At 32.5% G+C, this 24,483-nt stretch overlaps 1 protein-coding gene across 1 annotated transcript; it reads right to left on the bottom strand.

Annotated features, from left to right (window-relative positions):
* Positions 1-11: 11 nt before the first annotated feature.
* On the bottom strand, positions 12-24,483 carry LOC110996452 (centrosomal protein of 290 kDa). The gene is made up of 32 exons (XM_022264120.2): positions 24,281-24,483; positions 23,995-24,070; positions 23,527-23,777; positions 21,876-22,011; positions 21,360-21,496; positions 21,169-21,276; positions 20,411-20,686; positions 19,769-19,956; positions 18,132-18,404; positions 17,489-17,625; positions 16,629-16,803; positions 15,518-16,317; positions 14,717-14,876; positions 13,994-14,132; positions 13,043-13,149; positions 12,283-12,459; positions 11,392-11,641; positions 10,345-10,573; positions 9,421-10,024; positions 8,484-8,600; positions 7,967-8,072; positions 6,862-7,035; positions 6,129-6,325; positions 5,462-5,611; positions 4,647-4,781; positions 4,411-4,562; positions 3,403-3,560; positions 2,964-3,124; positions 2,043-2,164; positions 1,758-1,855; positions 924-1,064; positions 12-79 (listed from the first exon to the last, which is right to left on the bottom strand). Exons 1-32 carry the CDS (start codon positions 24,461-24,463, stop codon positions 14-16), a joined length of 6,183 nt encoding a protein of 2,060 aa, XP_022119812.2. The 5' UTR covers positions 24,464-24,483; the 3' UTR covers positions 12-13.

Raw genomic sequence — 24,483 nt, 5'->3', positions numbered from 1 at the left:
GTAGTATTTTCATTTACGCCGAGAAAGCTCCACCTTGATTGTCAGTCACTTGTTCTAAGCGTCGTCGTAACATCACATTCTGTACAGAAAATTTTAGTATGAAATCAATATTTTTTTGAAATATCTCTTGCACCATAGATCTCTTCGGAGTTCCTATTCTAGCTATTTATATGGATATATTCAAACTTGGACTTTATCTCAGAAACATATTAAAGTTGAGAACATGCCAAAGAATATAAAGAAGCATGGTGGGTGGTAACACTGAAACATCGAAAGAGAGCAGAAGTGATAAGATTAACCACCAAAGTATAGGATATTATAAAAAAATACGGCAATTGAAATGGCGCTAGACCGGGCATATGACGAGAGATGGCAGGTTGCAATGGGCAAAAATTATTGCAGAATGGAAAAAGATGAAAAACCACAAGATGGAAAAAGGAAAAGATGAAGACAATAAAAAGTGAATAGGAGGCAAAACTTGGACAAGTTTAAGTATGTTATGTTGAAATAATTCTAAACTTCCCAAAGTACGATACGATCTAAAATATTCGTATAAATCACGCATTTACTATAAATGAAAGGAAAATAAAAACGAAAAATTATAAGACTTCACCTTAACGTTTTCATTCAGAAATCAACTCTGTAATGTCTCCCAAACCTAAGGTCAGATACGACAGTTGGAAGGCATAGGTGGATGATCACCTACTTCCGTATAAAAAAAAGAAATCAATCTGAGGCCAAGACCCCAAAGGTTGGAAGGTTTTTATAAAATTCACGTGCGTATATTATGAGTTTGCATTAAAATTAAACGCTGTCTGCGTAAAATATTTGTATGGAATATAAAATTATGTTGTATTCGAATAACAGTAGCTATATGTAGTTCTAAAAACTTTAAAATAAAATAAAATTGGCCTATACTGTACTTCTTGAAGTAAATCTTCCTCCCTGTCTGCAGCGATTTTCAGCATTTCCTTTGATTTTTCCAGAAGCAAATCCTTTTCGTGAATGATCCGTTTCAAATTGGATATCTCAATTCTTAAAGAGTCTGAGTTTGTGTTGCGATTCTAAAAATAAAATATATTTCTAGAAGTTATTACTAGTCAAAGAACACCCCTATAACAAAGTTTTCTGGATAATTAAAATAGAAGATGAGGTGATGATGGTTTTATTGATTATGATTGGCGCCAGCATCTTGTTACTGATAACCTTAACCTTGTCTTTCTGCTCACCAATAAAACAATCAGTATCTGTTAATTTTTTATCAACTTGACCTAAATAATAAAATGACGTAATCTTTTCGTGTTTGGTTGTATTGTATGAACAAAAAATTAATTTGCAACCATTTTGCGATTTAAACATTTTTATCAATGACATAGACCACCAGACATGAGGCGCTCATATCACACCAGAGCGCAATTAAAAGACCGGCACCGCACTCGAGAGCGAGTGCGGTGCCGGTCTTTTAATAATAGTATTAAATAAAAGTTAGAATATTGTTAGGTTTTCTTGATATCTTCTGTAATTGACATATTACTTTATTAATTAATTTTATATCACCACAGCTAATACATAGAAACAATTATTCTTCAATATAGCCAATGAAACAAACTTTTCTGAAAATTCAATTAAATTTTAAACAATTTCACGTTTTAGCTGGGTTATTTTTTTAAAAGTCATATATTTTTATAACGTAACCAAATAATAAATAAATTGTTTAAACTTTATTAAAAAGAACAATAAATACAAATTTGTCTTACTCTATCCATAGAGTTGCGCCCACTAGTGGGTCGGGAGTCGGGTCGTTTCGAGATGGCGTGTGATGATTTTTGTTCCGCTTGTAATTTACTGACTAAACCTGAAAAATCAAATAATAATGACTTTTTAATTTATTTGAGGAACTTTTCAGCAAATCTAATTAACGTAGCTATAAATTTTGGTATGAATCTCATGAATCTAAAATATTTCAGCTGTCAAAAATGAAAAAAAAAACGATGTGTCAAAATGCAACATAATTAATTAATTGTGTACTTGTACACAATTACCTCTTAATGTAAGTACAGTCTGTTCCAAGTCATTGACCCGATGTGAAGAAGCAGGTGCACATTCTAAAGAACTCACGCGAAGTGATAACTGCACGTTTTCTTCCTTCAGCATTTCACAATAACTGGAATTTGAATACAATAAGTCTTCTATAACGATTTTAAATTAAATTGTGACACAAAAGGGTCAGGGTTAGCCGCATCGACGACTGCGTAGCATGCTTTATTTTTTATAGAGATGCAAATGAGCCTACGGGATACCCAAAAAGGGCCGTCATAGCAGCCCATGGACATGCATTTTTAGTGGTTGCGTTGCCAGCCTTTGAAGGAGGAGTATACTCTTTCTTTAAGGTAAACAAGTACACTTATGAACGTCGAAAAATCAAATTAATCGTAAATTTAGATTTACTACCAGTTCGCAAGTCAATGGCGTAGAGCGGGCAAGAAGAACTGGCAAGAAACTTTCCGTCGCTTTTTTCAATCGCCAAGTTTTTAATACAAATTGTTTGAACTGGAGAAAATAAATCCCAAGGATTAGGATCATTATGTTTTCGACACATTTATAAAAAGCTTTATTGATTAATTTACTTTTATACAATTTTATTATTATTTTATACATTTTATGGAATTTCTTCGGAGACTGTTTTTAATTGAAATATAAAGTGTATTTGTGTAATTACAGTTTGAAAATAATAACGTACAAAACTTCACGTTTGTTTACTAGTATGTTACGTCATAGAGACAGGTGAGCCGCCATCTTGCCTGTCCGCGTTTTTACGGCTTCTCGAAAGTATAAATGTTAAATATACATTTCTAAAACCACTACTAAACAATAAAAAATAACAATATTTGTACAGATTCTACAGTCACTAATAAATAATCTGAAATAGTTTTTAATTATCATCTCTATTTAGAAAACCAAACCTTTTCCAATAATCAAGTTCGGGTTCGTTATCTTGACTAGACTTCAGCGGGGACTTGATTTGAGCCTCAAGTAGCGCCGACTCCAGTTTGAGCACTTGTCCCTTGAGCGATGTTATTTCTGCCAACGATTTCTCGTATTCGGACACTAGGGGTTCATTACCCTGGAAATATTTACAAAATCTAAATTAATATTGAAAAAATTGGGTATCTAATATTTATGTTCCAAAGAATTTTTCGGAGTACCATGCCACGATACAAACTTTGACGTTCCACGACGGACCGCTTTGGGAACTAGCTGCCATTCCAGGTTTAACTGTTACGATAGGGGTCATAATACTACTACTTGCAAACATCCAGGTGTTGCAGGTGTCCATGCGCGGCAAAAAACGCGAAACTTTAAGTTGCCAGCTCATGTATCCTTCCTGTCCTTATACATTACCTTCTCCGCCATCTCTAACGCCACAATTCTTCTCTGTTGGGCTTCTATTCTTTCGACCAAAGCCTTAGTAGAAACGGGCGGCATCTCGCAGTAGTCTGGTCTTGCTGACTTCTCTGATTGTTCACAGTCATGCTTTTCTATAGCTAGGGTTTTTATACCTGGAAAATATTATTCTTTCTTATTTTTTTTAATTGTGCGTAAAAACAAAGCGTATAGAATAAAACTTAAATAATGTAAAAATATGATTTACATTTTGTAACCAACTATGCACACAAACACTCTCCTAACACACACTCACACAACCGTACATACCCTCTCCCACTATCACACACACATACACTCACATACGCGTCCTCCCATCACACATACAACTTTATTCGAACTAACTTTTAACTAATTGAGTGTTTAGTTTTGTTTTTCTTTTCTTATTTAAAATGTTAAATTTGTTTGCCTATCCATACATGTATGTACTATTTTTTGCAACTCAATATGAGATTGCTATGGAATGGAAGCCTGGTTATCCATATCAGATGATCTTACCTAGTTTGGAAACCAGTCTCCCAATACCATCTCGACTGTAATCTTATAGTTTGTTGCAAATATTATATAGGAGCAAATAAATTATTATTATAAAAATGATTATTTTTTTAAATAATACATGTCAAATAAGGACGTACGTCTTCGGTGTGTCGAGAAATGCGTATACGATATATAAAAACTACATAACTGATTTTAATAAAGCTTGGAATGTTAATTTAAGATTATTAAGTTCAACAGACGCGCCTGAAAGCTTAAATACATCACAAATATAATGTCAGTCTACGGCGGATCTAGGTCTTGGCCTCAGGTTGCTAACACGCCGCAAGTTTTTGGTGTAGTGCATTCCTTACGATGTTTTCCATCACAGTTTTAAATTCGTACAAAAAAATCCATTGACCCCTGATTCGAAAACGACCTGGCTTAAGGGTCGCTCAAACCTACTCAAGAACACAGAATAAAAAGTCATACTTTTTGCTTCCAATCTGGATAAGAGCACGCGTTTTTCCCTCTCCAACCTCTGCATGGATGATCTCGCTAGATTTAAACTGGATTCAAGTTTTATAACCTCTTGGCATTTCTCTTCGTATTTCGTTTGCCAACGATCTGACGACTGTTGTGCCCTGTAAATAAAACTGTTTTATTTTCCTGGCTCTAAGAAGGCCTCGCTCGAAGGAGATTAATAAGAAAAACTTTTTTTATCATACCTCTTCCATTTATCCCAAAGAGCAACAGTGGAATGCGCGTCTCTTCTTGCACTTGTCAGCTGTGCTTGTAATGATGCGATTTTGTTCTGAAGGGTGGCTGATTCTACTGACGACGCTTTGTTACCCGATGTGCTTCTGAAATTTGAACCATAAGATTTAATTTTTTCTAATTCATTTAAAACTTTTATAAGTTAAAGTTAGTAGTAAATTTCATGAGTCGTTCCTGTTTAATTGCTGAATTATTTTCGATTATATCTCTGCGTAAATAAGAATTACGAACATTTGCTACCAGTACCTACCAAGCCAGCAAATATATGGTTATACATAACAATGCTATTTCTAATTAATTTGCTACATTTGTTTTAAAACAAGTATTGTCTGATGATTTGCTTTTTTAAAGAATACCAAGAGTTATTTACGCCGGCTTTTACGTCTGGGCTACAAATTTCTGTATCAGTTTCGTAATAATTTATTTTTCTAATCGGCCTTCACAGTACGGTCGACGTTCACATACAAAAAGTCATTTTTGCACAGTCTGGAATCGAATCTACGACCTCAAGGATGAGTCGTACGCTAAAGCTATGAAAAATGATCCCAAACCAGATTCTTTAGCATTTCATAACATTTAATCGGCAGAAAATGTCTATTTATAATATTTAGACATTTATTAGTCAAGAGTATTTTATAAACCATCAAAATTATCAGAATTAAATAATTATTTAAATATTAATAATTATTTGAATTAATTATTTTTTATCCAGCAAACGGCCAGGTTACATTTCATATATAAAAACCCTTAAACACAAATTACACACATTCTAAATACTTGATTTTTAAGATTTTGTGCGTCGAGACGTGCTCGTCGTTCTCTCCCAGCGAGCGCTTTTATTTGTTTACGTAGAATTGCATTTTGCTTGCTAATTTGTTGCTTTTCCCTTCTTAATCTTTCTATTAACGGCTCCTGCCTGAAAGCGAAATTTAATATTTTTGTAATGCGTCAAAAATAAAACGTCTACCCTCAAATTTAATATATACCCACAACATTAAAAAAAGAGTGTGTGTACTTATGTACACGCGTTAGAAGTTATACTTCTTTGGCGTATGGAAAAAACAAAAATGCAGTAATAATTAACGATAAATTATAAAATTAATCAAAAAGATTTTATTTAAATAAATAAATTATTTGGAAATACTATCACCGTCGTATAAGAAATTTATATACACACCACCATAATAATATTTATTAATTCACACTGCTTCATTGTACTGTTACGAAACACGTGTTCTAAATATAAAAATACTAGAACATACAACTTGACCATAGACATTATCGATATTCATGCCACCTAGACCTAACTTTACGCTGTCGAATTCAGATGTCGGTGTGCGCTTGCATCGTAAAAAATCACTCTCATCATGTTTCTCCATCGTCCCAAAAGAAGTATAACCTCAATAATCAAAAATTTAGTATTACATCATTACCATATAGCTGTAGAACTGCTAGGAAACTTCAGGTCATCTTGGTCATTAAGATCGCCCGTTGAACCGAACTTCAGCTCCAGTCGGTCTGAGTCTTGATGTGAGATCGCGTCGCTCGCTTCTTCAACCTCCACAATGGCGGAGAGATCAAAACTTGGATCATTTATCGAGATCATAGTTTGCATATTAATTATTTGAGTCTGTAATTAAAACACTAGTTAATACGGCTTCATGTTACTGTCAGTCTCAAGTATAACTTAAGTCAAATCGAATATGCTATAGTTATAAGTTTATATTGCAAGTACAAAATAATAAATATCGTTGCATGTTTTTCAATAAAAAATATTGAATATGGATCAAAATATGCAACACAGGTATAGAAAAATTATTTTTCTAATCTTTGTTATTATAGTCAAATGTCAATAACACCACTGGAATACTGCTTTATTAAGAGATCTTACATTGAAGATAACATGAATAAAATTTACGTGTTTAAGGTTTAAATAGCTATATTTAAATATTATCCAATATTCCTTATTAAAACTCATGTTATACAAATAACCTATTTTTTACGCATCATCTATATAAATAGAATAAATAATAAACACTTTAATCTACAAAAAGAAAAAAAAGTAAAGTATATCCAGAAGGGTCGAAAGTGGTCAAAGGCTAAGAAAGAAGGCAACATCGCTTATAAAAAACAAACTTATACGTTGGCTGGTAAGCAATAACTCGCCTTAAGATTGTTGATAACGGAGCGTAGGTGTTCGATATGTGCGTCCTTTTCAGCCATATGTTTTATGTGCATAGATTTTTGTTCTGCGAGTTTATTTCTCAATTCGACATGATCGCGCTGATTTTCATTCAATTGCAGAAGCCAATGTTCGTTCTCTGCTTTATATGAATCCACCTGTAGATTTATTTATCAATAAGGGACAACATGACTGACAAATACATGATATAAAGGAATATACGAATTACGAGTATAATTATAGAAACGTCCTTGAATTATTTCATAGTACGATTTTTTTTTATTACAATAATAGGCACGGGAATATAAACAGTAATTTATAGTAGTTTTGTGTATCAAAAGACAAATAATTATGAAAAAGTGTAATAGGAATTATACAGTCTACGTATGGGGGCACGAAAACTGATGTTAGTATGCGTATTTGTAAATTAAATGGAAGCGAAAAGACCTGGCTGGAACTGACTGATTTTTTATTAGAACGAAGAGTGGGGAGGATGTCAGCTCGCCAGCGCATATTTTTCTATTAAAGTGTAATGAATTAAAGTTCGGCGTAAAATAATATTAAAACTGTAGGTCCTACCTAAGTCGTGAGAAAGAGATTCATCACTGAATGACAGCCCCGAAATGGCAAAATAAAAGGTAGACATCAGACAATTAAGGGATGATCTGCATATAGGGACGAGAATGGCCCCGGATAGAAATAAGTGGAGAGAGCTAGAAAGGGCACAACACATGTTGCAGACCAAATATTTTTTTCTGTATTATATTTTGTTTATTTTATGGAACAGAAAAAACAAGGATTATTATTTATATAATAATCTGTAAATTTTGTTTAAGCTAATAGTAAAATTCATAAAAATTATTTATTGGCTAAAGCGTAAAGGAATTTCGCATTTTCATTAATATTGACGATATTGATAAATTTTGGCATAGTTGAATTAAATAAGGTTTAAGATTCTGTGTATGTCTTGAACTATGGCTCACGTATTTTAAAAGCCAATAAGTACATAATGAAATCACTACTCTGAACCATATCCTGATTATTTTGTAACAAAAGTGGTTGTCCTAAATCCCTAAATGATATACATACTTCTTGGGTGTGCCGCTCCTTCAATTGATTGCTTAAATGCTCCATTTTCGTAAGTCTTTCCGAAGCTAAATTTTTCCAACGTTCCAACTCAGCATTACACGTTTTCCTAAATAATTTACATTATTGTTTAACACCTTATTGCAACTATACCCTACTTCAGCTTCACGATTGGACATTTATTTTTTAAATAAATGTTACTCTGTTTCTAAGGGTGATTTTTTTAAGAATCGTTCTAATAATTTACAAAACAGGCGGCATTTACCTAACGAGCCAAGAATCAAACAGAGAGGGAAAAAGTAAGAATAAAGAAGAGAAAGAAAACAAAAAGCGCAAGATTGCGATAACACAGTCACTAATCACTTGCAAGACTATCAGGATAATATCATTGTTCTGTCGTAACTTTCCAAAGAACAATTATTATTACAGTAAATCTCAACAATTAGACCCTTCTCATAAATTTAACACATATCATTAATTTTCCAGAAAATACACAATATTTATTGAAAAATTCACTAACAGTTCCAACTCGCATGTCTCCAATTCCGTGTTCAATTTAAAACATTTATCTTCTAACTCCGCGATTTTTGCATTTAACTTCTCAGGTACTGGTTTCTCTGAGACATTGTTCCCTTTACTGAAAATTTTACGTAATACAAGATAAGATTATCATACCATCTAATTGATTAATGAGGATGAGGCATCGTTATAAACACGGTTTCAAATATTTTCTATATTTAATAAAGGTTCTTCGGCCTTCAACTTGCCAGAGATGATAGATGTTATAATTAACATTTCTGCAAACGACGATAATTTATCAACAATAAATTTAATGGCAAAAATTATTTCAAAAGCATATTTATTATTAGAGCAGTGTTGATCTAGTGAGATCAATCTATCTATCAAATAATTAAGCGTGAGACCCTCAACCGTGATCATGTCAAGTGGTGCGAATGAAGATTTATTTATTTTATTTATTTATTTATTTATTTTCCATTAAATTTTCCTATCTTTACAGTTACGACTAATGCGATAGAAATCCATTATGCTACCCACACCAACTAACCTACATACAAACATTAAAAAATTAAACTAAAATTCCTAAATCTTATAACTAACAATATGTTGCACCATTGAAATTGTATTTCTATTAGCGAACATGACGCTTGCTTTTGTGGTAAGCAAACAAACAAAATCGGCTGATCACCTACCGTTTTATAAAAATGCTGGGAGAATCAGAGACCCACATAGGGTCACATAATTAAGTATTATTATTTTAAGCTGAAAAGTGCTCAACAGTGTAATAAGACTATAAGTTATTCATAAATGAGGTAATAAATAATACCCTACGAATCACTAGGTACAGTACGCATAAAGTAAATAAATCCTAATAAACTTTTAAAACTAAGTTAAAACCAACTGAAATAAAATCTGCGAAAATCTCCTGAAGCACATACTTATCTAATTCTATCTGCAACACGGCGATTTTCGCTTGAAATTCGTGTATTGATTTAGCAAAATCATCTCTCTCGGTATTTAACAAATTCTTGTATTCCTCTATAATATATTTTTTATCATTCTCAAGTTTTTTGATGAGTAGAAGACTTTTATTCTCTTCATCACTTTTGCTCTGTGCTCGGGTAGTTTCGTTATTTCTTAAATCATTTAATTGTTTTTGTAAATTATCTGCAGTGGTTTGGAGATTCTGGCATACAACATTTTTATCTTTGTATGAATCTTTTAACCTTCTTAAATTCTCTTCTAAATCAGATTTTTCTTTCGTCACTTGATTCATATTATTTCGCAATAGATTCATGTCTTGTGATTGTTCTTTATAATTGAGTACGATTTCATTAAATTTTTGATCATATTTTTTCTTGTCATTTTTCAACGTATCAATTTGGTTTTTGAGATCTTTGATAGCTTGATCATTAGCTTGTGATTCTTTGTTTTCTGTTTTAATAGTTGTTTGTGTATGAACAGCTTTTGTTTCAGTCATTTTCTCTTGCCTTATTGGAGATTTTTTTTCACTCTTTGGAGATAACGTATAAGTTTCGTTCCCTAAAATGGTTTTCATATTTAAAAGCTTTACGAATGGTTAGGTAAGACAGAGATATTGATAATTTAACTTTTTCCCGTTAGTCGTTGACCATGTGTATTTGCCATTTTTGAGTTGATATGTTTATTATAAGCTTTTATTAACTAAAAAATTATTCTGATTTATGAAAACGATTAAAAACTTATATAACAATAATAAAAATTTAAAAATGCGAGATGAAAAACCTGTATAACATGTGTGTATAATCTATTCAAATGTTCTTCCAAGTGCATGAAATGATTTATTTTAAGGCGCTAAAATCGGCAGTATAGTAATAACTTACCTTTTTCATTTGATTCAGAATCAGACTGTACATCTTCCACTTCAACAGAACCATCATCAGTACAAAGAGTGTTAATGGTCTTTTCAAATGCTTTAGGTTTGAATCCCTGGTTGATTAAAAGAAGTGTTTTTTCTAATTTATTATACCGCTGCAGCAAATGGTCGCGTGACTGTTCGATTGCAGCTGTCTTTTTGTTGCAATGATCTATTTCCAGTGCTTTAGTTTTTTCCTGTAAAATTTGTATGTTTAAATATTTCTTTTTGTGGGTTAATTTAGAGGATGATTTGTAATGAAATCCATTTAGCCTTCATTAAGGAGATTTCTTTGTATTACGAGTGAATTTCACAGAAAAAAGAAACATTTACAAATAAAAAAAGCGTTAAAACTTTCCAATGTTTGCCCCCAGAGTTATATATCTGTTTTATGACTATTATTTTTCTAAAAATAAAAAAGGTCTTGCCTTCTAACTCTAACACAACGGTTGTTGGGAGTAATGCATGCCGGTTTCCTCACGATGTTTTCCTTCATCGTACATTGACAGAAGGTCCATTATAAAGCACAGCCTGGGTCGAATCTAAAACCTCAGGGTTGACAACAACAAGAAATTTGGCCTTCGTCATGATGGTCATAAGTAATATTATTAATACAATTAAACCTTATATTAATTGTTTAACGAGCTCAACATATGACCATTAAGCTTACAAACACATCAGTAGTAGTGCCTAGAGGGTGACACTCACCCCTGCGGTCGTATGTCCGAACCCCGGTTGTGCGCCAATGGACTTGTCTTTGTGCGCATTTAACTTTCACTCAAACGGTGAAAACATAGTGAGAAAACTGATATGATTTAGACACAAAAAGTCGTTTTTGTGACAAAAGACAGACCGTCTACTTGCCTATAAGAAATTTTTATTTGTTTGAAAACTTGTCAGAAGTTTGTTATTTCAATGTACTTAATGTAGCAATTCGAGGATATTCCTGCGACGCAGAAGCCAAAATAACGGACTATCTCTTTTGTGTTTAGACATTTAAAAGTATTCTACATACCAACATCATGTATTTCAATTTATGAGGACAAGCATCCCCACATTTTGATTTCAAATTCAGTATCTGATCGCAAACAGTGTGTTTAATCATCAAATTATTCCGTATGTCTTCAATATCATTTAACTTTGCATCAAATTCAACATTTTTGCGATATGATTCTTCTACAGTTTTTAAATAATTCTCTATTGAAATAGTTGGTATTATTCCCTGATATTGATTCCTTAACACTTCTATTATGTCGAACATGTTTCTGTAGTGAATAAAATATTTAGTTATGAAGTGGAAAAAAATGTATAAATTTGCAACTGGCGACTAAAAATATTTTATTACCATGTTAAAACTAAATTTAAAAATGTTTGTGAAAACCATACAGACAGTAATTTAATAGTCATTTCGATTTCAAAGTCAATTTCAATTTGAAAATCATTCACAAGTTTTGCAATGTTGGGAAAGTTTTGATTTTAAATCAAGGTTTTAATTAGGCGAGCAGTGTTGGCCTAGTGGCTTCAGCATGCGACTCTCATACCTGGTCGTAGGTTCGATCCCCGGGCTGTGCACCAATGGAGTTTCTTTCCATGTGCGCATTTAACATATGCTCGAACGATGAAGGAAAACATCGCGACATATCTTAGACCCAAAAAGTCGACGGCGTGTGTCAGGCACTGGAGTCCGATCACCTACTTGCCTATTAGATTTAAAAATGATCATGAAACAGATACAAATCTGAGGCCAAGATCTAAAGAGGTTGTAGTGACACTGATGTTTTTTTTTAAATTAGGCGATACAACTATCAAAAAGGAAGGAATAACATAAAACCCTATTCTTAATTAATTAAATGCCGTTGATCCCTATAAATTATTAATTATTATTTTATTTAACATCGACATTTACCTGAATTGGATATTATTTCGTTTGACATAAATATCAAATTTCTTCTGTTGCTTATGTAAAATCTCCTCTACGTCTAATCTAAGTTGTCGTTCCTTATTTAATGATAATTTAAGACTTTCCACTTTATGCAAACTTTCCGTCGCTTGCAAATGACATATAAGAATTTCGTTGCTTAGTCTACAAGTGCAATATTATATCATATGAAAATTTGTTATGGTAGAAATTACAACTTCTAAGCTTAGGTAATCGATTACTGTGTATAATCTGGCATTATGTGGTACTCCCAACGCCTCACTTCCCTTTCTTCTCTTTACATTTTCGTCCCGTTTCATTGTGAGGAAGACATAAGATTAGCCGGGTATTTTTAATTAATAACAAATCAACATTTGAAAGCCTTTATCGAGAGCCAAGCCAATGCTTTAGTTCGCGTTCTTCACATCTACACCCAAATACGTAAATAGTTTTGTATCGCATAGCCCGGACATGCAACAATCACTATTTAACCTTGTTTAAGTTTTTACATAAGTATCCGAATTAGGTATAAGTTCTAACTTGAAAATTTTCGTCTATATATGCTCGTAGTATAATTATTTATATGTAATTAAGTTAGATGCAGTAGTACGAAATAAATTATGTAAAAAATACTCTAGATTAAGTACAGTACAGGATTATTATATTTTTTATTTAGTCTATAACCAGACTTATAAGATTAGTGTGAAGTAGATACAAACTTTATGATTTAATATTTTTTTAATCTTACCTCGATATCACTGCCTTTTGGCCACTTGATTGTAAGTCTAATATTTGATGTCGAAGAAAATCAAGTTCTACTTCTGATGTTAATTCCTTTTGAGTATACGCTTGTAACTGAAATGAAAACAAATCTCAAAGAAATCATTTAGGTGTCAAATAATTTTAATAGAATTACGAAAACAAATATGATAAATAAAGTATTTAATACTTTAGGAACACAAGGCTAATCAATTAATTGCCCATTAAAGAAAACAAGTGATCAACGAACACAGAAAATCTGACGACCAGGCTTTTTTTTATAGAACAGGGGGCAAACGGGCAGGAGGCCGCCTATGGACACTCTAAATGCCAGGGGGGCTCGCGAGTTAATTGCCAGCCATTTAAGCATTGGTACGCTCTTGAAGGGCCTTAAGTCGAATTGGTTCGGGAATACTTCAGTGGGCAATTGGTTCCACAAAACGTATTATTATTTTTTTGTTAAAACCTTCATATTACACAATTGCATATGTATTGATAAGTTTTACAGTTTAAATTACATTTTTTTTTTTTTTTTTTTTATAGAACAGGGGGCAAACGGGCAGGAGGCTCACCTGATGTTAAGTGATACCGCCGCCCATGGACACCCTCAATGCCAGAGGGCTCGCGAGTGCGTTGCCGGCCTTTTAAGAATTGGTACGCTCTTTTCTTGAAGGACCCTAAGTCGAATTGGTTCGGAAATACTTCAGTTGGCAGCTGGTTCCACAGAGTGGTGGTGCGCGGCAAAAACTGCCTGGAAAAACGCGCAGTTGTGGAACGGCGGACGTCGAGGTGATACGGGTGGAATTTCGTATTCTGCCTCGACGTCCGATGATGAAACTCAGCTGCAGGTATTAATCCGAACAACTCCTCTGAACACTCTACATGCTTAATACATGCGGCACGTTCGCAGTGCCTACAAATTGTCTACCATATGACGAACCTGTGTGGTGACGAGATCCAACTCTGAATTTAGATGTTGACAATGTTCCTTAAGAGCCTTGTTTTCATCTGAAACGGTTTTCAGATCTTCCTTCATTGATTTCATCTCTTCATTTGTTAACGTAGACGACAATGTATTTCTGAAACAAAACGATTTAAATACAGTTTTTTCGTCCTTGTTTATACAAAACTTATTTTTTAAATTAAGAAAAGTTTGTATAGAATCAAATGGGGGCAGAAGGACTTTGGAAACTATATTTTTACTACTAAAAAAATAACTGTTCAAATCTATACGCAAGTGCGAAATCGATTTGTAACAGGGTTAAATAGCTTTTAAATGACGTCATTATAGTTCGACAGTGATTATCGTGATACTTAATATGAAAAAAATATAATCTCTGTGAATAAAATGACGTAGCAAATAACAATTTTGTTAATAATAAAACTTTCATGACAAGAAAAATGGTCTCAAAATTGATCTAACGCTAGTCCCCACTCTATGGAGGAGGGCCTCCATAGAGTGGGGACTAGCGTTACAGCTACAGGGGTGTTGTGCGTAAATAGATAACAATTATTCCATGTAACATCGTATTACATCTAATCAAACAAGTCCTGAAGTATGCGTGAATTAGTTCGCAAAACCGGTTCCCTTTCCCCTAGACATCTAATGACTACGATACCTGTAAAGTATTTAAGTTACATAATAACGAAACAAAAAACTTACATAAATTGATTTTGTGCTTTTTGAAGGTCTTCTATAGTTGTGTTTAGCTGTTGTATTTCCTTGCTCTTACAGTCTAATTCATTGGATAACAAAACGAGTTGTTTTTCAGCAATGGAATTTTCAAAATGATCACGTGAGTTTGTTTGTTTGTCGATGTTACCTAAAACAATTATAGATTAAGGCTAAACCATATAGTGATTTAGATAAAATGGTTTTTGTTTTGGAAACTGTATTTGTTATGCACGCTATATAGGTTTTTAGAATTAAAAGCTTAAAAAGGACTGAATACTTATGCGAATATGTTATTAAACTTGATCGCCTAATATAATGGTCTTAGAGGCAAATACTCTCACAAATTACTAAACTTGTTGGTACATAATTTTTTTTAGTTCAAGAGCCTATTAAAAGCCGGTAACGCACTCTCGAGTTTACTGGCATTGAGTGTGCATAAGCGGCGGTAACATTTATCAGGTGGGTCTTCTGTTCTATAAACAAAGAATGTCATTATTCAACTCTTTAACGTCTCTTTATTGCCGTCGTGTTATTTATCATAAAAGTGTATGTGTGTTGGTAAAATAATATTGGGAATATCCATTTCGTTGTATTCCTTGTAGTCGAGTGTAAATCCCACAGTCAAACGACAACAGTTTTGTAGCTTTAATTGCGCTTGAATAGTCTGTTCTGACCTCAAAATTCTAAAAACGTCTGCTCTTAAAGGCCACCCATTAAAAAGGTGTACATTGGCTGCGGCAGCTCCCTAGATAAACGAGTTATCATATTTAAAAAAAGTAATAAAAATACCATTTCTCAATTGATCCTCAAAATTCTTCATGATATCTGCTTTACTTTTATTCAATTCTGCCAAAAAGTCCACACTTTTCATACAATCACTAGTATTATTTTCAAGTAACTTCCGATATTTTAAATTACACTTATTGAGTAAATTATTTTGCCTCCAAAATACATCAATAGGTATTGATTGACGTAATCTATCCGTTATACTAACTATAACAGCCATTAAATCCTGTACTTTTCTCTCATAATCGGAAATACTTATAAGAGATTCTTTTTTGCTCTCCAAACATTCATTTCTTAAATTTTCATTCAATGTCCTTAAATATTTATAATTCTCTTGCAAGAAATTACATTTTAAATTAATCGCCACATTTGAGTCTTCTACAAGTCCCGGCGATGGTTCACTTATGTCGTCTTCCATTTGCGCTCTTAATTTAACAATTTCTATTTTGTAGTTTTCTTCTTGTTTGAGCCACTTATTTTTGTCTTCTTTAACCGTAATAGCTAGATTAGTAAGTTTTTCGTATAGTGTTTTAAATTTATTTTGGAAATATGTTAGACAATATTTCATTTGGTTTTCATATATTTTTTCTCCCTTTGCGAGTATGTTTTGTATTTGTTCTGTGTCTTCAAAATCTATATTGTATTCGGTATCTAATATCCAAGGACCAAATTCGCCATCACTGAAGTTTACTGATTCCTTTTCAGCTTCTACATTACACTTGAGTTCCGTTAATTCCTTCTCTAGTTCAATAGCTTTTTTACTTTCTTTAGACAGTTGGTGCATTACTTCGAATGTTTCTTTCCTGAGAAATAATTTGAAATATGAATCACAGGGTTGGCATGACTAACAATTAATTACATTACTTAACATTTTTATAATTCACCTTAACACAAATAAATTGACTCCCTTTTAATATACCAAAAAAAACCAAAAGACATCGGATTGATAAGCTCCGTTTTTTATAATGGGTTAAAAAAGGTTTGATTGATAAAAATATTAAGAATCTATGAATGGCACATCTTTTGGCCAGCTAGGCATGGCGGGAAAATAGTAGATTTCGTAGCAGGGAAACTAAAAGATTTATACGCAATTCTTGATTGAAACCTAGGTTACCTGGATTCATGTAAGGCAGTTAGGAGTGCATCCCTCCCACCGAGCGCAGTCCTCAATTCCAATACCGTCTTCATGTGAGGAGCAAACCATCCCGCTATTTTACGAGCCTCCATCGACTGTAATACTGAGTCTAGACTTGGACACTCCAATGTTAGAATACCGGAAGTTGTAGTACCTGGAGTAACATAGAAATTATACCCAAAAAAACATAAGACTTACTGTTATTATGTTTTTCTTTTTCAAATTATATTTACACTGTGTAAGAGAGATAGGTAAGTAATAGCGGTGCAATTACTGTTTTTTTCATACAATACAAAATAAATTTTTGCTTATGATCAATGTTAGAGAAAGGAACATTTATATTTAAATTTAAAAACCTAAAAATATTTTATTGTTAAATAACTGTGCCTTGCGGTTTTACCTGCGGTTATGAGGTACGACTGAAATATATATAGCCATTGTCAATGAATAGAGTATACACTATTTTGTACATTAAGGACATCTCCGAATATTTAGCATATAAAAACGTACTAGATTTGACATACGGAGTTTTACTTTTCACTATAGTTTTAACTTAGAACTTTGGCTTGTCTTACAGTTAGAAAAGCTAGTACTTTTATATATAGATGGCTATGCATTTCTAATGCGCTTTTTGACTCGCAAACCAGTAAACTTACCACGCTACTGGAGTAGTGATTCTGATTTCAATATAGTTTTCGTACCGCGGAATTTGGTTTTGAGGTAAACTTGCCTATGTCGTACAAAGTAATACGACTTTGGCTCCGAGTGCATTATGATTATTAAAAGACCAGCGACGTAATTGACTATCATTAACTATAACATTCAATCTAAATACGTACTGTTATCCTTCAAACAGTTTAATATCTCAGATAAGCTGGAACGTAGGGCTTCGTTCTCCTCAAGGATTCTTTGATAGTCGGTTGTCTCTTGTGTCACGGGTGTAACGGTAATGTCACCTTGATCGAGGGGTTCATTCCTAAAATTCAATTGGAGTCATTCTAATTTCTTTTGTTTCCTACGCTAACGTTGGCAGGTTAGCTGAATAAATAACGATATAGTTAGAAATTTCATTATTGTGAGGTAAATAGTTAAAACGCCTATGAAACTGTTACAATTTTTTAGATAACTGAGTTAAAAAATCACCAAATAATTACTACTTAATATATAAATAAAAAAAAACACCAGTGCCGCTACGGTTTAGGTCTACGGTCCAGATTTCTGTATCTGTTTCGTTATCATTTGTTTTCTAATAGGCAAGTAAGTAATCAGCCTTCTGTGCCGGCAGTGTATGGTCCATTGGTTCACAGCCGGGGCTCGAACCTACGACCTCAAAATTAAGTCGCTCAATCAATACTTTAAAAAAAAGGAACTGCCCTTTCTAAATAGTTTTTTTTATAACTCCTAAATTTAACTATTTTAATAGTTTCCGGTATTGGTCACTCTACCCGGTATAACTCCTTAAATTTTTACAATAAAAATTACCTGTTCTGCTTTGGACACGAATCTTCCATACCATCGTCATCATTCAAGATTGTATCCAATTTTTCCTTTGGATATTGCATAATTTTTAGAACATTAACCAATTTTGTTATTCGTTTATCGTACATACGATTTTCGACTTCCGTAGTTAATAGTTTATTTTCAATTTCTTTTAATTTCTGTGTCAGTGTGACGTTCTCTTGTTTCGTATCGTAGTATACTTTTAGAAATCCAGTTGTATTGACTTTTTCATTTATAGGAATATTGAGTTGTTCCCTGTAATTTCAATATCATAAATACTGTTTATTTTTTAAGCGTTACTTGCTATTGGCGTTATAGGCTTTTACAGCTGAACTAGGACTGTCTAGCACAGCTCTGCTGAAGAGTAGCGGTCGGAAACGTTTTTTTTATTTATTATTATTTACGCTACGCCATCGTGTCTTTTTCTGTCACATTTTTTATTAAAAAAAATATATACATTTCAGTACTTCCTACATAGTGTATTACTATTTCATGAATGACGTTAATGATGTTACGCGTCGGGACATACGCCGCGTATCATAAATGTATTCTGGCTACATCGGTAATATTTTTATTTACAACTAGCTGACCCGGCAGACTTCGTACTGCCCCATCGATAAATAAAAGACCTAATCTTTTGTATAAAATGATTTTAAAACAAACAAAATAATTATTAATGAAAAAGCATTTATTGAATAAAGCATGAAGTTTTATTATTATTTTCGATACATCATGTTGCTTACTTAGAAATCAGAGTTTTCCTGAAATACTGGCTATTTATAAGGTTTAAATTTGATATTCACAGACACACACTGTGAAAATACAGTCTGTTAATTAATTTAAAGCTTTCTCATAAACTATATTTTTTGTTTTGTTTTGCGGTGCGTAAATAAACAATTATATATATAGATGTATTTTGAGACTATGCAATTTTGTCGCGTTCGCGATTCACTTTTACTTTTGTTGAGTTTCAGAACGCGATATTAGGTCCTCCAACGCGCACGCGAATTTGAACTTTATGCAGCGGTAATAAATTACAAATTGACTCTCCATTTTATTTAGAAAACGTTTGTATGGGAAATAGAAAAATGCTGTTTTGAGGATTTTCCCGGCAATTATTCGAATTTTTCTCACCTTTTAAACCTTCCCTAGACCTCCACGAATAATTCAAGACCAAGATAAGATAAATCCGTTCAGCCGTTCTCGAGTTTTAGCGAGACTAACGAACAGCAATTGATTTTTATATATTTACAATATTCATCGGCTAACCGGGGCGCAATTCTCCAGTGAGACCCTCTCGTTCGGTCTTGTTTGCCGCCTTCATATATTTAATATTTTTTTCGCAGAATCGTTCCAAACGTGCAATTCAGGGTATGAATACTACAGTAGTTTCATAATGTGAATGTCGCAACAAAAGATAAAAAGACATATTGTGATCATTGTACAAGAGCGCGACAACAAAAAGAAGCGAGCTACTTTCTTACAGCTTAGCTAGCTTCCTCCCAAAACTAGCATCCTAAATAAAATTATTAATTTATAATTAAAAATTGATATTACATCACAATTCATAGAGAAAGCATAACATCTGGTTTGGGTGATTGCTAGTTGCTTGTACTTACCTCATACTTTCATTTTCAATTTGTAAATCATATAACTGTTGGTTAAGACTATTAACCTCTTCAACTAGGGACTTAATGCCATCATCTTTGACTCTTATTTGTTGTTTCTTGTTCTTTAACCCATTTAAAAGAGTTCTTATACCATTGTCTGATTGCAATAGTTGTAACTGAGCTGTGATTTCAGTGAGCTATAACAGAAGCGGTTTGTCTAAGAATTCTAGGACTGAGTCAATTTGTTTTTATGAATGCAATGGATTGTGCTTTTCAATTAATTCCCATCAATAAAACACAATGAGTCTCATAAGATTGAAGTAACTATAGATGTCTCTTTCTATTATAACATTCATAGAAGTTGTGAGAATGAAACAAATGATTAGTTTAATTACAAGTAAAAGCCTGACTTAATTTTTTATAAATAATGCTGGGTATTTGTTAAAGGCACAATTATAAGTGTGTGCATTTATGTATCATAAAAAGGAGGAATAAAACAAAAAATAGATAAACTGATCAAAAAGTGAAAAGTGTGCATGATATCTAGTAGGTATTAAATAAATAATATAAAAAACGAGCAATCTGTAATCCATAATATGTTGCCTTTAAGGACAACTAAAAGAAACATAACTAATTTGAATAGTAACTTACCTCCTTCTCCCTTAAAGTAATCATCTCTTCTGCTCCATGCAATGCACATGTCATCCTCATTATTTGTTTTTGTAGGGTTTTAATAGTATTTTTTTCTTTTATATCTTGAACATCAACAATTTGATCATGTTCACAAGGACTGAGTTTCATATTCTTTTTATAATTATGATTTTCCTTCTTTAATATATTAATGAGTTCCGCAGACTCTACCATCTGTCTTGAGGCTTCCTCTAGTTTCTCTTGCAATTCTTTCACTTTTAGTTCTTGGTTTTCATGCTTAAAGTTTGAATTGAAATATCTGTTATCTAAATATAATCTAAACTAATTAATACATTTTAAAAAATCAGCCTATTTGCACATTGTTTAAAGAAAAGTAATTTCAATTCAGCCTAGTGTTTAACACAATTAAAAAGACAAGACAAGAAAGACAAGAGTTTTAAGAATAAAGAGGTAACATGGTTCATTTTGAATATTGGACATTTTGAATACATAAGAAGTATAACTAACTTGTAAAAGTAAATAAAATATGAATATACACGATAATTATATAAATGGGATAGGGTTTTGATGAGTTAATCAATTTTAAAATTAAAAAAAGTAAATTTATTTATAAATAATAAAACTATATAAAAAAAAAACAATTTTTTACCAGTACATTGAAGCAAATTAATTGTTACTTAAATAACATATTAGCTATGTTCTTTATTTTATAAGTATGTAATTTTAAATTATACTAATATACAGTAATAATACAATACTTGTTTTGATGTGGAACTATTGTTCTTTAGTTTGGTAATTTCCTCTTTTTTAATCATGATTTCCGTTTTCAATTGTTTTATTTCATTATTTTGTTCTTTGATTATATCCTGAAATAATTACATAGGTATTTAAATTATTTTTATATATTATTATATCATTTAACTATATATATAGAGTAGAGTTGTAGTACCTTAAATTGTTGAAGTTTAAGTTTTAATTCCTCCTGGATTACATTTTTCTTTGAAGTCTTATCTTGTATTTTTTTGTTTGAACTTTCAATATCTACCTTGTAGCGATTTTTTTCTTCTTCACAATTTCCTAGGGTAACTTTTCAAAAATTTAAATATTACATTGTTTTTAAATACAGACAAAGACTAATACACCTGGCACAGGCACATAACCTTAGGATATTAAATAGTTTATATAAGAAAAACAAAAATAAAAAATGGACCTGGATTTCTCCAGACGGGAACGTGAAAAATGAGATTGATTTCATATTGTCAAATAAACCTAAATTCTTCAAGGATGGGAAAGCCTAGGGGAGGCCTATGCCAAAAGGCAAACTGATACCGAAAATTGAAATAAATCTAATGTATATTTGTATCAGGTTAATCAGTAATAAAGGCTATTTTTATTTTATTTATTTTTTTTTATTTGTTTTTAAATGCATATCTTTTTAAATCCGAAATTATAAGTGAATACTTACTTTTTAATTGTGAACATTCACTGTTAAGTGTAAATAACTGTTCAGTTAATTTTTCAATTACTAATGTGGATTCTTTAAGTTTATCTTTAAATACTGACAGCTTTCCCTTAAAAGTTGCATTTTCTTCCTCAAGTGTCTAAAACCAACCATGAATTTATTTAAAATTGTACTTTAAGGGTTTAGATAAACTGGCATCATCCAAGAAGTCAATATGTACCTTCTATGTTGCTGTAAAATACGAAAGAAGAAAGACCACAAATGGGTACATTTTATAATTGGTACGATCACAGTGTAATAGAAAATTGAGTTAGGAACAAACACCTAACCTGATTTTAATTTTTAAATTATACCTATTATACAATTGATTGTTTTTTATTGGTGAATTTCAAAACAAGCAAAATCGCTAAAGTATTCGTTTTTCTTCCAAACATGATCAAACCAAATACCTATTTAATAATCTTAAAATTTGTATCACTCAACTTTTTATTGGTAAATTTCAAAACAAGCAAAATCGCAAAAGTATTCGTTTCTTCTACCAATCATGATCAAACCAAATATTTAATAATTTTACACTCAATGTCTCAAATGGCATCCACGAACCAAGTTTTTAGTCTATGCAGCAATAAATAATCGCCTTTAACATTAGGCTTTTATATTTAATGTTTCAAACTTTGAATTCACGGTAAATTTTCGACACTAAGTTACATTAAGAGAAAAATAAAAACATAATACATAAATTTAAAAATAATAAGGAATTCAACGGGCGACCTTATAGCTAACAAGCGATCTCTTCCAGGCTCTCTAGTAAGGTAAAATCTAAAAAAGGGATGATGGGTAACGTATAACCAATTTCATTATCAATCTCTTAAGAAAATTACCAACCGTAATCTTAAACAATACAAAAAATATCTAAAAACTAAAAAGAGAATAAGAAATACAACAATGACAATTGGATATTGTTAGGAAGTGTTTATGTGTAGCAGAGTTTTAAAAGATGTTAGCGAGAAGAGCGAAATTTAGACACATGCGGAATTCGACGAAAACAGCGAGGTTAAATGTATGTATGTATGTATGTGGGGACTCCGTTTCCGCAATTAGACTCTTAATAGGTCCGTTGTGCGTGAAGTCCTGGCTAACTAAGCCAGCCTTACTCCTTCCAGAAGCACAGAAGCTTCCTGGGCACTTCGCAGGCTTCACGAAGCGACCTCACAACAGCGAGGTTTTAGCAGCCTTATTGAGAGCCAAGGCCTCGCCGTCAAGGTAAATGCCGGGGAGCTGAGCCCATTTGACACTTGAAATAAAGTAAGGGCTACCGATGTTAATGTCTTGGCTGTAAGGATGAATTTTAAGACCAAAGTAGCTTTACTCCAATTAGTCAGAGGAAGTTCATCCAGTCTAGACTGAACATAAATTTAGAGTTCATCGTAATTTATATTTACACATTATTATTAAGGGTCCTACAAGAAAAGACCCAACCAATTCTTAAAAGGCCGGAAACGCACTCGCGAGCCCTCTGGCATCGAGTGTCCATGGGCGGCGATATCACGTAATATCAAGTGAGCCTCCTGCCTGTTTGCACCCTATTCTATAAATAAAAATTAACATATTTTATCATTTTTGATAACATAGTGTTTTTTTTTAAAAGCCTTACCTTTACGTCATTTAGTAGTTTTCTTATGTGTCTATTCTTTTTGACTACTTCGTCTTCTAATTGTGCAATAGCATCCATTTCTGATAAAGCATCGCGACTAGATTCACTATCTTCTTCCATGTATTTGGTTTTACGACGTTCTAACTCTGCGATTTCTGAATACAATTTCTCCAATGTTTCTGTGTTAGCTTTAACCAGTTCGTCATGATGGGCTAATGTGTCTAACGCGCCTGAGTCCTTCGCCGAAGAATCTAACAATAGTGAATGTGAATAAGATCTATCGGTCGGTTTGTTCAAAGGCACGGACAAGTGGATCTATTACTAGATAAAGTAAAAAAAAAGTTTGAAGGCACACTAATCAGTCGCGCAGAAGTTAGTAATAACAATTCTCATTATTGCCCAATTAATATAATTGAATGTTATAAAAATAAATAAAATAATTTAATATTTATTTAAAAAGTAACATACCCATTGTGACAATTTTTTCTTTAGCCTTCGTAAATTTCCGCTTAAGTGTTTCCACCTGACTGAGAAGACTGTTTACCTACACCAAATCAGAATTTAACATAATGCGAGCAAATGTTATATTTCTATAATATTTAGATGTAACTAGATTGTTGGTTCAAGTCCGGTTCTGTCAGGGGTTTGAACCGATCAAAGAAACAAAAATCTTTCTCTCTGAAAAGTGGAGAGACTTCTGGTATTGTACAACATCATTGCAATGCAAATGCAAAACTATAGTAAACAAACTTACCTGTTCACTTTTAAATTTTAACATATCTTGGGCAAGTCTAAATAATGATTTTAAATCAGAAAAGTTCAGCTCTATATCATCAGCTTCCATCCATGAGAGGTTTTCACAAAGTTTTTCTTTATCAGTCTGCTTCAATTCTTTTTGAGAGTAGTTCAGAACTTCTCTCCAATCTGTTTCAACCATTTTTAAGATTGAAATAATAA

The sequence above is a fragment of the Pieris rapae genome, chromosome 2 (assembly GCF_905147795.1).
Source record: "Pieris rapae chromosome 2, ilPieRapa1.1, whole genome shotgun sequence".
Lineage (NCBI taxonomy): Eukaryota > Metazoa > Arthropoda > Insecta > Lepidoptera > Pieridae > Pieris > Pieris rapae.
The sequence above is the reverse complement of the archived record's forward strand: the minus strand, read 5'-3'. Positions and strand labels throughout refer to the sequence as shown.